This window comes from Coenobita brevimanus, chromosome 87, assembly GCF_032717465.1.
Source record: "Coenobita brevimanus isolate Jiangsu-jjx chromosome 87, ASM3271746v2, whole genome shotgun sequence".
NCBI lineage: Eukaryota > Metazoa > Arthropoda > Malacostraca > Decapoda > Coenobitidae > Coenobita > Coenobita brevimanus.
This window is the reverse complement of record NC_137040.1, coordinates 10,912,993-10,930,802: the sequence shown is the minus strand read 5'-3', so window position 1 is coordinate 10,930,802 and position 17,810 is coordinate 10,912,993. Positions and strand designations below refer to the sequence as shown.

General features: G+C 42.3%; 1 protein-coding gene across 1 annotated transcript in view; it reads left to right on the top strand.

Moving 5' to 3' along the window:
• Positions 1-9,015: 9,015 nt before the first annotated feature.
• LOC145410974 (uncharacterized) overlaps positions 9,016-17,810 on the top strand; it is a 125,596-nt gene continuing 116,801 nt past the window's right edge. Inside the window, exons 1-2 of the mRNA XM_080281030.1 lie at positions 9,016-9,021; positions 9,314-9,478. Of these exons, the coding sequence (XP_080137156.1) occupies positions 9,016-9,021; positions 9,314-9,478 (171 nt within the window). The remainder of the gene's footprint in view (positions 9,022-9,313; positions 9,479-17,810) is intronic.

The following is a 17,810-nucleotide window of genomic DNA, read 5'->3' as shown; positions in this document are numbered from 1 at the left end:
AGTAAGAATGTCCTGCATTCGTCGGGAAAATATGGCTGGTGAACATTTTAGTCCGAATGGTAAGCGCCTAAATCTGTAAAGTGTGACTCCATCACTGAATGTTGTTAAATCACGACTTTCCTCGTCCAGCATGATTTGAAAATATGCCTCACGCATATCAAGAGTCACATAGTAATTATGACCTGCGGCCTGCTCGACTAATTCTTCCAGTCTGGGCCGTGGATAGATATCCGTGGCTAGATGTTGAATCACGTGGTGATAATCTAAACACATGCGCTTGCTGCCGTCTGGCTTGTTAACTAATACAATAGGAGATAACCAGGCAGCTGTTGATCTTTCAATAATTTCTCTCTCTTCCATGTCTTGCAACATTTCAGCGATCACCTGTTTAGCTTGTTCAGGGTATCGATAGATCGGTCCACGGCTGGGCTGTGGATCTGCTACTTTAATGTGAACCGGGGGACTGCTGATGGTTCCTAGTTCTTCTTTTTCCAAAATGAAGAGGGGATCGTGTTGCAGAATTACGTTAGCTAATTCTTCTTGTTGAGCTGAATCTAAGTGTGGCCATGTCTGTTCGTCAATTAGTTTTCGGAGTCGTTGAACACGAGTTCCGCTTTCATCTGTTCAGTCACTGGTAGGGATCAGGTCATTATGAATTTTGGTAACTGAGTTGACTGTACTTACAGGAGGGTCGTCAATGATTTCATATGAGCCTAGAATGGTACCTATCCGAAACAGTTTGTCTTGTTTGGCTCTATTATTGAGGGGCAAATAGACTAGGCCCTCTGAATTCACCTGTAATAAGTAAGGGTGACTATTATGACTGAAACGCGCTTGTGGGTAAAACAGTAAAGTGGTTTTAGGCTCCTCACTCACTGGCACGGCAATGAATTTGGTTTGATATGGGGTGAGTCTCTCTACTGTTACAAGATTAATTTGCTGCAACTGTTGAGGATTCCTGACGGCTCTGATAGGGGTGGCCTGGACTCGCTCAACTTTTCCTTTCCGCCGCGGAACATAGTTCACGACGTACGGGGCTCCTCCCCACATTAGTGCTCGTTGCACACCATTCCAGATCAACGGAGATTGTCCAAGGACATCACATCCCAACAACATTTCGGTAGTCAAGTAGGCGTTCGGAACGACTGGGCACCACTGTTGATGAACTTTCTCATCTCCCACTCTGATATCTACTTTGACCATACCCAGCATATGGAATGGCGCTCCTGTGACTCCCTGTAATCTCGGTGGATTTCTCCTCGTATTTATTTCTGTTCCTAACCGCTTTGCGGTGGCCTCTTTAAGTAAGGTATATCCACTCCCTGTGTCAGCAACAGTTTCCACTATTTTATTATTCACACTGACACTTATTGTGGGCGATGTTATACTTGCGGTTAGTCAAATAGCCTGATGGGGGAACTTTGTTTGAGTGGCCGTCTGCCTCGCATTTGGACTGGGTGGGTGAAATCTGTTATTGCTCCGCTTCGCTGCGCTGCGGTTTATGCGCCCTGGGCAATCATTACTGCCTCTACGACATCCCAACCTACACCAATCAAAACAGTGGCCTGGTGGTGGTTTGGCCCAACATTCTTGCAACGTGTGTGAACTCTTCAGACAATGACTACAGTATTTTCGCCTCGGTGTTACGGGAGTAGATTGTTTTTGATTGAGTTGCTCTAAATTTGTTTTCAAATCTCTTAATTGAGCTCTCAATTCAGTCACTTCCTTGTCTGACTCGGATTGACAGTTATCATATGATGGTCTTGGTGGATTATCAACTACATTGGTATCTGAGGGATCGTCACTTTTATTGTCTCTATCCGGCATTGCATTAACTCTGGTGGTATACCTCTCTTCGAGAAGCTGCCTTTCATTTTCAATCTGTCAATGAATTTACGGAGTGGATATCCGTCATCAAGATAAGCTTCCAATTTTTCCCTAGACTCGAGCGGAAGACCATACCACAGTTTCTTCTTGATCCGTTTATCTCGCAAGGGAAACTTTTCTTTTGGGAACTTTGTTTCGAGAGCTGCATGCTTACACATGAACCTATGTACAAACGCCTGGGGTGATTCCTCCCAGTCATAGGTCATGTTCTCTAACTCTTGCCAAGCTTGATCTACACTCAGCTCGATGGCAAACTCCTCATTCAAGAATTTTTTAATCTCGGGCCATGACAGTGCAAAATGCTTCTTTTGATAATTATGAATAAAAGTGGCCAATTCAGAACCCATTCGACTTTTGGCAACCTGGATTCTAGTTGCGTTGCTAGTATGAGTTTGTTCCACCACCTCACAAAACATTTTGAGGCGAGATGTAGCTTCTATCCCTTGCAGCTGATTTAATTCCAAAATTGGGATATCGCGCGGTTTTGTGAGAAAGTGATGTGAACTCATAATGTGTGAACAAGGGGTCGAGTGTGAAAGCAGCGTTCTGTTAGTAGCACCGAACTGTTCCTCAACCTCATCCAATTGAATGGTTACATGATCTCTCCCCACTTGTGACGGACGATTAGCTTCCGGCTGTGTCTGAGCAAACAACTGTCCATACAGAGACATGGTGACCCTAATATACTATTCTGACTCACAAAAAAGAGGAAATTAAATTTTGAAATATTGTCTCTTTACCTTTCACTTCCCTTCATTTTCTCACCAACGCCACTAATTTGGGAACGATGAATATCCCACCGCTGCCACCAGTGTAAAGCTGGAAATGTTATCCTCACCGTTATTGTTCATCCAGTGTAATGCTAGTGATTTTATCCCACCGGTATTCTTCAATCAGTGTAATGACGGATATTTATAATCTTACCTGTTGTTGGTACTGATCAACTCATCCATGGATAATACAAGTGGTACTTGACTTAGTAGTTTTTGGCCGAGCTTAGTTTTAGTCAGTACCACAGGTGGACGTCGTTCCCTCGGCGAAGGAATCTTGAATTGGAAGGGGAGTGAATTTGGCTTGAGGACATAATTTCCTTGATTAGGTACACCAATAAAGAAAAGAAAATGATATATACTTTACTCTACTTTAATAACTTGATGCTAGTTTCCACAAAACATTTTTAATTACATGACCCTTTTTAGTATGAGAGAAGATTGTACATGTTACCAGGGTTTTGGATGATCATTCCTCCAACTTTATTACCAGGCGAAACAATTTGATACAAGCAATGTATGAAGTCATTGTATCATCTTTTCTTTTTGTCAGTTACTCTTGGGCTCGACAATAGCCTCAAGACAGGGACCTTTTTACGAGCATGGGTTATCTGTTTGGGCTGGCATAGCCTCGAACCAATAAGAATGATTACTCGTGTTCATTTTCATCCATATAATATACTCTCATCATGCAATTCTCCAGAATCCAATATCAGTTCAGTACTATTTACAGTTCATAAGCATCATTGCTATAATCACCAAAAAATGCATAATCACTCGGGTGAAGTGCTTGAAAGGGTACAGCAGGGAAGAAAGGTTGCTGGTTCCTTGAAAGCAGTGATAAGAAACAGGGAAGTGAGCATGGAAGTGAAAAAGTTACTACATGACAGTATTGTGATACCAACTCTAACGTACGGAAGTAAAGCTTGGACATTGTTGGAAGGACACAAGTCAAGAGTGAGAGCAGTGGAAATGAGTTATTTAAGAGGACCCTGTGGAGTCACGTGGAGAGACAGGCTGACGAATGAGGATATAAAGAAGCGTTGTGGTGTGGATGTGGATGTGATAGGAAGCGTTATGAGGAACACACTGAGGTGGTTTGGCCATGTGGAGAGGATGGAGGGTGAAAGACTGACGAAGAGAGTGTATGTGAGTGAGGTGGAGGGGGGAAGAGGGAGGGGGAGGCCGAGGATGAGATGGAGGGATGGGGTGGAGAGGTATATGAGAGAGGGGGGTGTGAGTTGGGAGCAGGGCAGTGAAATGGCGGGGGACAGGGCGACTTGGAGGCGATTTGTTTGTGGCCACCCCAAACGGGATTGAGGCGTCTGGCAATAGATAGATAGATAGACTCGGGCTTGTTTAGCCTCAAGAAATAATTCAGAAAAGAAACAATCACTAAGAATTCGTGCTCACTCGGGCTTGTTTAGCCTCGAGGTACTATTCAAACATTGTATAATACTAAGAATACATACTCACTAAGAATTCGTAATTACTCGGGCTTGTTTAGCCTCGAGGTTCATTTCAAAATTACATCATTGCTCACAGTTACTAAGGTCCCTTCCACACTCCTAACTTCCTACCCTTAGTTACCAGAAAGAAAACGGTTAATGGTTTTGAAGTTCGCTCTTCCGTTACCAGATTACATCACTTTCAAATTTCTATTTCTTATTTACAAAATAAAATTCACTTGATAGATCAATAATACTATTACATTTGGTTTATATAATAATTCATGGATAGTGTAATGTGTGTATGCTCAAGTCTTTGGACAATACTATGGGAAAGCCTCATGCGCTCACTGACGTCACCGGTGTCTGTGGGCAGAACAAATGTCCATTATACACGACGTCTGGGGCTCGAGTGACTACGTTAAACTTTCAACAATATTACTTCATATAGTCCCTAACAAGTAAGGATTAAACAAAGAAAAAGAGGGGGAGGAAGAAGAAATGTGGACGGCTCACCTGAACAAACGTCCATTATACACGACGTCTGGGACTCGAGTGAGCTCCTTGGGCATGCCACTGCTTAGTCAAATGAGGTGTTTTTTTTTAAATATGGTGGGTTTCAATTCTCTTTACAATTTATTTAGCAGTGCACCCATGACGCCAGGACTTTTGATTGAATTGGGGAAAATGTGGGATTTATTCCTTACTCAATTTAGATACTGATTCTATCACTATCTCACTTTGAATCTGAGAGCAGCTTATGCCATCTAGTGACGGCCAAGACAAACGGGACCTTTAAATCCTCACAAATGACATTATTTAGGCCTTTTGGACTGTTAATCTTACATATTTGGGTTCTAGCAGCTTCATTAGTAAACATTTCACAACTAGGTTACGGAAAGAATTGTATATTCATCATTATTCTGTTTAAGGTTTAATCTCGGCGCCCAACAACGACAAGAAAAGTTGCGCGCATCTGTTATTCGTTACTCGACCAGACTGAGGAACTCCAATAGCTCAACATCCACAATTACATCACCCAATGCATAGATACAGAGATACATACATATAAAAATAGAGTTAGCCCTACATCAATCATTAACATATGAATCACTACTTAGGATAGGAATTTATAGACTAGTATTCAGGTTACACCCTATCTAACTTAAAATTACAGTACTACTAAACACATACATGAATATCAAATGTGTGGCACTACACAATAAGAGTTCTCTCCAAGAGAAAAACAAAATACAGGAGAGAGCTAAATTCAAGATCCATTCATTTCGAATGCACACACTGCGTTTGAAAGACTGGAGATCATAGGCAGCAGGAAATACATACAGAGGGAGACAGTTCCAGAGTTGACCTGTTGCATAAATGAAGGACTGGGAGTAATGGTTAACTCTTGCATTAAAGAGTTGGACAGAAAAGGGATGAGAGTTTGCTGCTAGACGGGTGCTACGCGCCCGTCGTAGAGGCCGAGGAATGCATGCAGACAGTTCAGAGGAGCAGTGACCATTAAAGTAGCGATAGAAAAGAGATAAAGATGCAACAGTGCAGCGAAGAGACAGAGGTTGAGGGGAGTCAGTAAGAGGAGGAGAGTTAATGAGACGAAAAGCCTTTGAATCCACCCTATTGAGAAGAGCTGTATGTGGGGAGCCTCCCCACATATGAGAGTTGTACTCCACACAGGGGCGGATAAAACCCCTGTATAGAGTCAACAATTGTGCAGGGGTAAAGAAAGAACGGAGTCAGCTTAGCACACCCAGTCTCTTGGAAGCAGATTTTACTAGAGATGTAATATGATCTTTCCAGGATAAGTCCCAAGTAAATGAAACCCCAAGCATGTTTAAGGATGATGCAGGATTAAGCTGAATATTATTAAACATTAGTGGGTATACCTGTGGAAGATTTTGACAGGTTGATAGGTGTAAGAACTGAGTTGTAGATGCATTAAAAACAACAAGATTATTTTTACCCCAATCAGAGATACGAGCCAAGTCAGACATTAGGTATGCCATAGCCTCATCCCTTGTTTGTTGAAGTAACTGCTGAGATGGGCGTTGCGGTAACCGAATGGAAAGGTGAAGAGTGGAGTCATCAGCGTATGAGTGGATAGGGTTAGATGTACAGCTTAGAAGGTCATTGATGAATAAAAGGAAGAGAGTTGGTGATAGGACAGAGCCCTGAGGAACACCACTGTTGATAGATCTAGGAGAAGAACGATGTGCCGTCTACAACAGCGGCTATAGAACGGCCATAAAGGAAGCTAGCGATGAAGGCACAGATAGAAGGATAGAAACCGTAAGAGGGCAGTTTGGATATTAAAGATTTATGCCAGACTCGATCGAAAGCCTTTGAGATGTCAAGTGCAATGGCAAAGCTTTCGCCAAAGTCCCGAAAGGAGGAGGACCAGGTGTCTGAAAGGTAGATGAGAAGATCGCCAGTGGAGCGTCCCTGACGGAACCTGTACTGACGATTAGAAAGAAGGTTGTGATAGGAAAGATACCTTAAAATTTTTCTGATGAGAATTGACTCGAAAACTTTTGAAACACAGGACGTTAAAGCAATTTGACGATAGTTTGAGGGTTGGGAATGGTCACCCTTCTTTGGGACTGGCTGAATGAGAGCAAACTTCCAGCAAGAAGGAAAGGTACAAGTTGATAGACAAAGGCGAAAGAGTTTGCCTAGGCAAGTTGTAAGCACAGAAGCACAGTTCTTGAGAACAACAAGAGGGACTCCATCAGGCCCATATGCCTTGTTAGTATTGAGGCCTGTGATGGCAGAAAATACATCAACTGAAGAAATTTTAATGTCAGCCATGAGGAAGTCAGAGGCGGGAAGTGATGGAGGAACAGCGCCGGAATCATCTAAGGTGGAATTGGAGGAGAAAGTCTGTGCGAAGAGATTGCTTTATCAGTAGAAGAAATAGCTACAGAACCATCAGAGTAGAAAAGAGGAGGGAAGGATGATGAGGTAAAGTTGTTAGAAAGGTTTTTGGCAAGGTGCCAGAAGGAGAGGGAGGAATTCGAGTTGGAGAGTTACTACTCATTTTATGATGGGATTACGTCAGGTCATACCTTAATGTATAACGATTTTATCGTAAATCGAGAGATTGAAACACATTATAAAAAGGGGGTTACGTCAACTCAACTTCCCAAAGTCACCTACCCAATCCTGAAACATAAATGACAACCCACCTTAATTACGTCCTGTGTCCGTCCAAGTTGTCTCCAAGACCAAAACAAACACTATCACACCAATACAGGCAGTGTTACTCACGTACAGTAAATCGTTGCAACAACACAACAAACACACTTGCGCAACGTTGGCCTGGTGCTACATGATGTATGGGGCTAAAGTAGCACGATGCTTGGCTGAGAGGTGACGATAGCTGGGGGGCACACGTGAATGAGTGGAAAAGACAGGGCTTTGAAGGGGTGGCGGGACCGCAACTGAACCAAAACAATGCTCTGCATGCTGGGGCCACCATCTTGCCTGAGACAAGCGACGGTCACCTTGCGTGTGCCTGGTCCTTTGTACGAAATTTTCCTATGGCAATATCGTTATAGCGAGAAGTTTATCGTAAGTCGGATTTTGGGGTGGAACTTTTCTATTATCGTTGTACCGAATTATTGTATACTGAATCAACGTAAAACAAGTAGTGACTGTACACATGTGTTTTATTCAGGAGTAAACATATTAAGCTGGGGGTTAGATGCCAAATACTTATGAAGGCGACCTTTAAAGGTATGTATTGTATTACAGTTTACTACGTTGGAGGGCAATTTATTCCACACATTTACAACTTTATTGAAGAAGAAATGCTTAGCTTCATGTGACTGGAATTGTTTGCCAATTATTTTATGCCCATTGCCTTTAGTGTAATTCGAGTGATCATCTGTGAAGTATTTATCGACAGCCATCATATCATGTCCTTTGAATATCTTGAATACTTGAATTAAATCTCCTCATATCCTCCGTTTTGTTAGGGTAAAGAGAGTCAGGGCTTCTGAACGTTCCTCCTACGGTTTATTTCTCAATCTAGGTATCATCTTTGTCATCCTTCGCTGCACTCTTTCAAGCTTTTCCATATCCTTTTTATAATACGGCGACCAAAACTGAACGCCATACTCCAAGTGCGGGCGTACTAAGGAATTATACAAAGTGAGGACAGTATTATCAGATTTATATTCAAATGCTCTGCCTATGAATCCAATCAATTTATTGGCTTTTTTCACAGCTTCAGTACATTGTTTGCTTGGTTTCAAATTGTTTGTTATTATAGCTCCTATGTATATTTCATGGTTTAGCCTATCAAGTTGAACATTATTCATGCTATAACAAGCTCTTACATTTTTACTGGCAATGTTTAGCACTTTGCATTGTGATATGATTAACACAGTAGCATTATTAGGGTAGAATGGGCTTTGATGCTTAGTTCCTAAGTACACGGTAAGCTTAGCTAACTTGATAGCTAACATATACAGTATTTACGTGGGGTGGTTCTGAGTTGTATGCAGGAGAAGTTTGGTTTGGTTCATAACTTGTTAGCTGCATAAACAGTTTTTATGCTGAGTGACTTTGGGTTGTATGCTACAAGTTTGGTTTGGTTCATAACTTGTTAGCTGCAGAAACAGTACTTATGCTGTGACACTGGGTACATGCAGTACAAGTTTGGTTTGGTTCAGTGTGTGTTTATTTATCAACATCATGTTTCTGGAAGTAAAATCATGCAATTGCATATTATAAATAAAATGACAGTATTATCCATGACTGAATGCTCTTATAGTCAAATGATTTATTACCTCTGCCAGACCAGTATACTGTATTACCTTTGCCTAAATAGATGCATTTACTAAAACCACTCACAAATCACAACTGCATTCACACTCTTCATTGTAACTATGAAGGTAAATATAACTTAATTTTCAGCTATGAACTTCTTATCAGTTAAATGCATTATGTCATTCATGTACAGTATTGCAAAAATATTTCCTGAGTAGTATAGTATAAAGAAAAAACAGGAGTGATCTTGTGATGCTTGTGACACATTGTCCAAAAGAAGAGTGGCTCTGTGTTAACAGTTGTATGGATTTTGATTACATGGTGTTAGAATGTGACACATTACCCAAATGGATTGATGACTCATTTTAGTTAAATACAGTAGTTTGGAACCTCATTAAAGGGTTACGTTCCATGCAGGAAACTCCAAGTCCCAAGTTTGAGGCCACAATTCGTTTGAAGCTCAAGACAAAGGCAGAAGCAAAATTATGGATAAAAGACATGGAACAGACCTCAGCAGTTACCTGGCGTGTGGATAAAACTTATCCAGTTTGTGGAGGGAAGAAAACACAAAATATTTATCGGGTAAGTAGTGTGCAATGAAATGTAAGTGCAGTATCAGAACCTGAATGACTGGAGTTATGCAGTTAACCACATTGTTGTTGTGATCCCTGTATGGATTATTGCTCACCACATGAAACAGGACATCCAGCCAAATAAAAGCCAAGCTTATAACAAAAAAAATTACCTTAAAAGGCCCTCAACTTTGCTAAAGCTACAGTAATCCTATAAGTGTAACCTCAGTAGTAAAGAAAAATCTCTTTGGATATGGACTCTGATTAGTGGTATTAGTAAGATCCTCTTAAGTTAGAAGACAGAAGTAGTTTTGGTGATGTTGGGGCATCCAGAAGGCCTGTTTTTCACTTATGGTGAAGAAAATTACACAGTAATGGTAAAATGATTATTTACACATTACATAATGTTCTCATTCCTTTTTGTCATATGAAACATTAACAGTATAATACTGTATTATACTGAATGTTATTTCCACTCAATGTTTCAGTGCTACAAAAAGAAAAATATTGGTGGAAATACAGTAGGCTCGCACAGTGCTCGAGAGATTGGGCGGTCCACGACCTCGCACATAGGGAATTCGTGCACTGTGAATACATAATCTTGTGGGAAAAATTACATATGGGCGGTACCCCCTAATACCTGGACATTTTTTGGCCCTTAGAGACATAAAAAAGGTCAAATTTTTCAGACATTGTACTACAGATATAGCTGCAATAACAAAAATACTGTATGGGCAGTCACCTTAACAACAGTAGACAACAGGCCTGATGGATTTAAACAACAAGAGTTCTGAGGTGCGGCGACGCACTTACAGTGTCCCCGCCACCACCCCGGCCGCATCACGCTTGTTTAACGGTTGCCAATGTTGTATTATTCCAGGCTTTGATGAAGAAATTTATGGCCTGTTGAATGTTACATTTCTTCTGGAATGCACCAACAGTCATTATGGTGGGGGTTGCAGGTATGCCAGATGAAGCAGGTGAGTCAGGTGGGGCTGTGAAGGTGGAGAGGGCGGCGGCTGGTGAGTCAGGTGGGGCAGTGGAGGACGGCGGTGGGCGAGTCAGGGGAGGTGGCGAGGGGAGGATCCTCCCTCTCCTCCTCGCTACTGCTCACATTTTCGGCAGTTTCCTTCATCTCTTCTTGCTTGTTTGTTTCATTCCTCATCTTGTTATGGACAACTTGGTATTCATGAAATAAACATCATTATTATAGAAACTGGGTATCTATTCTAACTTACTGTTATTGCCGAAAATGTTATTATTGAAGCTGTTATTGGCGATATCTTATTGTAGACTCCTCTTGAGCACCTTCCCCATGAGCCTCTAGGTCACTATTGGCGCATTGTGTGTGGGAGGGGGGTCGCATACTGATGGAAAATGGCATTTTTAAGTAATTTCTTGCCTTTACTTCATGTTTTGTGGTCCTAAACTCGCGCATTCAAGGTTTTTCACTATGACTTTTGGTCACTCGCACACAATGCGATTCGCGCACTGTGATGACATGCACTGGACGAGCCTACTGTAATTTCTCATGCCACTCAAAGTTGTGGTCTCCTTGACACAGGTATGTTGGCTTTCAGAAAATTGTTCTGTCGTGTTCATGTGGATATTTATAGTGATAAGCTGTTATCAGGACTCGAGACTTGACAAACATTCACACACTTACATTTATACTGTACTGTAGGCGTCATGCTCATTTCACACCCTTGTCACGCACTAGTTTCTTTATTTCTCTCTCTCTCATACACATTTTACATTCTTGTCACACAGTAATTTCTTTATTTTATTTATTATTTATTTATTTTTTTATATTACTTTCTCTCTCTCTCTCTCTCTCAAAAATCTTGTTTTACAGGAGGTGAGCTACCTGGTGAAATATATCCATAGCATTACTCCTGTGCTATGTAACATCACAATCACATCATTCCCATTGACCAGTCATAACACCCTCAAAATATTCTTTGGAAAGGAAATGTCATATTATTTTCTTCACGAGAGAGAGCAGTGTTGTCCATAGGTTTACCCTGTCTTCCTGTCTCATTTCCTTGATAGAAAAATCAAATTGCTCTATGCCTTTGCTTTGTGTGTGTGGGGGGGGGGCATTACTTGTCCTCAGTTAGCATCACCTTTGAGCATATCTGTCCATCAGCACATTACAGTACAGTACACCCTTATTTTTCAGTAAGGATCCACCACATAATTATTTGTTGTTTATTGAGGCAATGATAATGTGGTTTCATTTGGGATGTATCGTTAGCCAAGAGTCATCCACCCAGCAAAGTCTAAAAACAAGTTTCACGTGAGTAGGTAGTTATTTAACATCATTGCATTTAACTCGCTGCTTACTACCAATAATACTTTTAAGAATTAGTTTCCAACTTAACCTCCTCGCACACGAAGATGCAATTTGTGTTCTTTGGATGTTTCCTGGTAAAAGGACAGAGACGCGAATTGAGTCGCGAAGCAGAACAAAATTCGCCAAAAAAGTAAGTTTCTGGCCAATTTGCGTCAAATTTTGGTGCGTCCTAGTAAGCCAATCTGGCGTCCAAAGTAAATACTTGGCAACCCTTTTGGCCCGGGCATGGGACAGAGCATATCAGTATTCCGCATTATCTCACTACCAGCCACACCTAAGGGTAGCGCCTCGTCCCTCGTCCCTTTAACTCCCTCTATTTCCCCGTCCCACCTGAGGCAGAAGCCACAATTGAAATATTGTATATTGTTTGTGAATATATTGTGAAGTGATTGTGCCTATGGAACATACATATATGGTTTGTAAAGCATTGGGGCCATTATCTACCATTAGACCTAGGGCAGGAGTCGTGTTTGTTATACCGGAGTGTGCTACTCTGCTTCATCCTGCCCCAAATCTATCTGTCTATCTATTGCCAGAGCCTTAATCCCCTAAGTGGTGGCCACAAACAAATCGCCTCTATGTCACCCTGTCCCCCACACATTTCATTGCCCTGCTTCCAGCTCACACCCCTCTCTCTCATATACCTCTCCACTCATCCCTCCATCTCATCCTTGGCATCCCCCTCCCTCTTCCCCCATCCACCTCACTCACATACACTCCTCATCAGTCTCTCACTCTCCATCCTCTCCACATGGCCAAACCTAATGTTTCATATCACATCCACACCACAGTGCTCCTTCACTTCCTCATTTGTCAGACTGTCTTTCCATATGACTCCACATACTCCTCTCAAATAACTCAATTCCACTGCTCTTACTCTTGATTTGTGTCCCTCCAACAAGGTCCAAGCTTCACTTCCATACATTGGAGTTGGTATCACAATACTGTTATGTAGTAGCTTTTTCACCCCCATGCTTACTTCTCTGTTTCTTATCACTTGTTTCAAGGAACCAGCAATCTTTCTTCCCTGTTGCACGCTTTCAAGCACCTCACCCTCCAAACTTCCATCACTCGTCACACTACCCATGTATTTAAATGCGCTCACATTTTCCATTTCCCCATCATCCAGCCTCACTGTACATTCACTGACTTCACTTCTCTCGAAGACCATAAATTTACACTTCCCTACATTTACCTTTAGACTCCGTTTCTTACACACTCTCCCAAACTCATTCACCAAGCCTTGCAGCACCCCTTCATCTTCACTTAACAACACAGTATCATCTGCAAACAACAGTACAGGGAGTTTCCAAACTCTGCCCTCTCTCACTAGGGCTGCTCCAACATCCACTGCCCTACCTTGTATCTCTTTTATAACCCCATCCATATACAGATTGAACAACCATGGAGACATGACACATCCCTGTTTCTATCCAACCTTCAAATAGAAAAATTCACTCAGTTCACTATCCACATGCACTGCAGCCTTAGCACCCTCATACGTACTCTTCACAGCCTTCAGCAACTTCCCATCTACTCCATATATTCTTCACTTTCCACAATCCTTGTGTATCTACCCTGTCATATGCTTTCTCCAAATGCATGAAGGCCGCATACAACTTCTTTCCCTTCTCTAGAAACTTTTCCACTAAAGATCTAAGAATGAATATCTGATCTACACAACCTTTTCCCTTCCTAAAACCTCCCTGTTCTTCACAAACTAATTCCTCTGTTATTTCCCTAACTTGGTCAATAAGTATCCAACCATATACTTTTTCTTTTACACTAAGAAGACAAATGCCCCAATGATTACCACATACAGTACTTCTTTTTCCCCTTTTCCTTTGTACAGGGGAAAATTATACCTGACTTCCAATTCTCCGGGACTCTACCTTCCTCCCAGGCCAGTCTAAACATCTTCCACATCCATTCTACTACTATCTCTCCCCCATGCTTCAGCATTTCACCACACACTCCATCAATTCCTGGGGCTTTCCCTGTTTTAACTTTCTTCGTTGCTTCCACAACTTCCATTCTACTGATTTCTTCCTGTCTTCTCACCTCCCCCCTTCTCCCAGCCATTCCCAAGCCTCTTATACTCGCATTACTTTCATTCTCTATGTTCAACAACTCGTTAAAGTGTTCTCTCCATCTACTCACTTTTCCTCCGTTCTCCACTAGTAATCTACCATTTTTATCTTTCACTCCCCATCTAACTTGTCTGGCACCCTGTCTTACTCTCTTTACCTCTTTCCAGAAATTTTTGTACATTCCCTCCACTTTACACTCAGATTCCTTCCAAATTCCTCATCCACTCTCTTCTTTCTCTTACTGATCTTTTCACCTCTTTCTTCCTCTCTACATCCAACTCTTTCTCCCATATCTCAACTTCTTGTACACCCCTGTTTCTCATCCTCTCATTTTATGCTTTCTTCTTTTGTGCCACAGCTTCTCTCACCCCTTCATTCCACCATGCTGTTCTCTGCACCCCCTTTTGTCTTCACCCCACTCAGCATCTCACATGCTGCACAGATTTCTTATATGAAAATCTTGCACACACCTGCCACTTCCCGCATCTGCTCCAGTCCATATTTACCCAGTCGCTCCTCCACTTCCCTCTTATATTCTGCCCATTTTTCATCCTCTAGTAACCTTTCCACCCTCCTTGTATGAGCTACTTCCTCCTGTCCTTCCCTTCTTCTATTTCTCCATTTCATTTGGACACTGATTCTGACCACCACCAAGTGGTGGTCAGAAAATCCACTCCCCCAGCCTTTATATAGTCATGCATCCATTACACACTTTCTGATTGTGTTATCCACACACGCATAATCAGCCATTGCCTTTCGTTCATTCAGTTCACCATCCGCTCTTCTCATCACTCACCACATATACCCATGGATCATTTTGTGCCTGAAGAGGGTATTGGCTATCACCAACCCCCTCCCAGCACAAACGTCCACTAAAGCACGGGCGAATATAACCCATGTATAAAGTCAACAACTTTGCTGAGGTAAAGAAGGCAGGAGTCGGCTTAGCACATCTTATCTCTTGGAAGTAGATTTTACAAGAGATGCAATGTGATCTTTCCAAGATAAGTCCTGAGTGAATGAAACCCCAAGCATGTTCAAGGATGATGCAGGATTTAGCTGGATATTATTAAACATTAGTGGGTACTCCTGTGGAAGATTTTGTCGGGTCGATAAGTGTAAAAACTGAGTCTTTGATGCATTAAAAACAACAAGATTTTTACTTCAGTCAGAGATACAAGCCAAGTCAGACATTAGGTGTGCCATAACCTAATCCCTTGTTTGTTGAAGTAACTGCTGAGATGGATATTGCAGGAACCAAATGCAAAGGTGAAAGGTGAGTCATCAGTGTATGAGTGATTAGAGTTAGATGTACAGCTTAGGTCATTGTTGAATAAAAGGAAGAGAGTTGGTGATAGAGCCCTGAGGAACATCACTATTGATAGATCTAGGAGAAGAATGATGGCCGTCTACAACAGCTGCTATAGAATGACCAGAAAGGAAACTAGAGATGAAGGCACAGACAGAAGGATAGAAACCGTAAGAGGGCAGGTTGGAAATTAAAGATTTATGCCAGACTCGATCGAAAGCCTTTGAGATGTCAAGTGCAGTGGCAAAGCTTTCACCAAAGTCCCGAAAGATGGATGGTCAGGAGTCTGAAAGGTAGGTGAGAAGATTGCCAGTGGAGCATCCCTGATGGAACCCATACTGATGATCAGAAAGATGGTTGTGATAGGAAAGATGCTTTAAAATTTTTCTGTTAAGAATAGACTCGAAAACTTTTGAGACACAGGATGTTAAAGCAGTTGGACAATAGTTACAAGGTTGGGAATGGTCACCCATCTTTGGGACTGGCTGAGTGAGAGCAAACTTCCAGCAAGAAGGAAAGGTACAAGTTGAAAACAAAGGCTGAAGAGTTTGCCTAGGCAGGGTGTAAGCACAGACACACAGTTCTTGAGGACAACAGGAGGGATTCCATCAGGCCCATATGCCTTGTTAGTATTGAGGACAGTGATGGCAGAAAATACATCAGTTGAAGAAATTTTTGTGTCAGCCCTAAGGAAGTCGGAGGGGGGAGGTGGTGGAGGAACAGCACCAGAATCGTCTGAGGTGGAATTGGAGGGGAAAGTCTGAGTGAAGAGGTCTGCTTTATCAGAAGAAGGAATAGCTACAGAGCCATCAGAGTAGAAAAGAGAGGAGAAAGATGTTTGAAAGGTTTTTGGCAAGGTGCCAGAAGGAGCTGGAAGAATTCGAGTTGGAGAGGTGAGAGCATTTAGTACGGATGAAATTATTTTTTGCAGAGTGAAGAACAGACTTAGCATGATTTTGAGCGGAAACTTAAAAAAGATGTGATTCAGGGGTGGGTCGGCTCTGGTACCTTTTATAGGCCCTCTCCTTGTTGTGAATAGCATTAGAACAAGCATGATTAAATCAAGACTTTCTTGCATTAGTCAGAGGATATAAGAAGGGAATGTATGCTTCCATGCCCGAGAGAATAACCTCCTTAATGCACAAGGCACTCTCAGATGGCTCACGGCCATGGAAGCAATAATCATTCCAGGGAAAATCAAAGAAGTACTGCCTGAGGGCCTTCCAATGAGCAGCTCCAAAGTGCCACAACCGACATATCTTTGAAGGGTCCACAGGCCTTACCAGAGTGATGGGACAAGTTAAGGTAATAGGTTGTGATCAGAGGAGCCCAAAGGAGAGGAAAGATTAACAGTGTAAGCAGAAGGGTTAGTGGTAAGGAAGAGGTCAAGTATGTTGGAGCTCTCTCCAAGGAGGTCAGGGATACGGTTAGAGTGCTGTACAAGCTGCACCAGGTCATTAAGGATAGAAAAGCTGTTGGCTTGTTCACCAGATGGATCAGGGAAAGGAGAGGAGAGCCAAAGGTGGTGGTGAACATTGAAAACTTCAAAAATGGAGATTTCAGAGAAAGGAGAAATGGATAGGATGTGTAAGATAGTTGAAGAATTTTTCGTAGTCAGTAGACTTAGGGGATAAGTAAACAGCGGAGATATATTTGGTCAGAGAATGACAGGAAAGCCGAAGTCCGAGCGTAGAGAATTCAGAAGAATCAATTTCAGGAACACGAGAGCCAGATGCTGTAAGTCATTGCATACATATGCACAGCACCCATCTTTGGCTTTGAAATGAGTATAGAGAAAGTAGGAGGATACAGAAAAGGATTTGCTAACAGATGCCTGAGACAGCTGAGTCTCAGTTAAGAATAGAAGGTGGGGTTTAGAGAAGGAAAGGTGGTGTTCAACAGAGAAAGTTAGAGGAAAGGCCGTGAATGTCGCAGAAATGAAGAAGAAGGGAGTCCGACAGTGGTTCCAAGTAGTTCATTGACTTGTCACCTGGAGAGGGGCAGATGGTGGGGGCATTTATGGTACCCCCCCACCCCTGGGGACTCTGAGGCATGGTTATTGGATGCCATTTTTCTTTCTTAATTTGGAAAGGAAGTGCAATGTGTAATGTGCATGTAGTTTGGTGTTGACAGCAAGAGAAACTTGAATTAGAGAGCATGCTGACCTACTCCCTGTGTTGGAGAAAGAAACACTGATGTGGGACTTAGTGTGTATTGACGTTTTGCCTCATGGCTTCCTCAGAATACAACTGCTGAATATACACCACATTTCCTGTATATATAGCAGAAGGCAGTGGGAGTGTGAGGGGGGGTGAGGTATTGGCTAGGGGTGGTAGGGGGGGCAGGTAGGATAAGGAAGGTGAGGTCCGAGGGAAAGAGATTACACATCATGGCAGAGGGACGGAGAGAAACAAGGGACAGGTGGAGTGGGAAGTCCTTGGGGAGAGAGAAGGAATGTTGGTTAAGAAAATAGAGGTCTTTAGGGGAAAGGGATTGCTGATCCCAGCACAGGTGTGTGTGTGTGTGTGTGTGTGTGTGTGTGTGTGTGTGTGTGTGTGTGTGTGTGTGTGTGTGTGTGTGTGTGTGT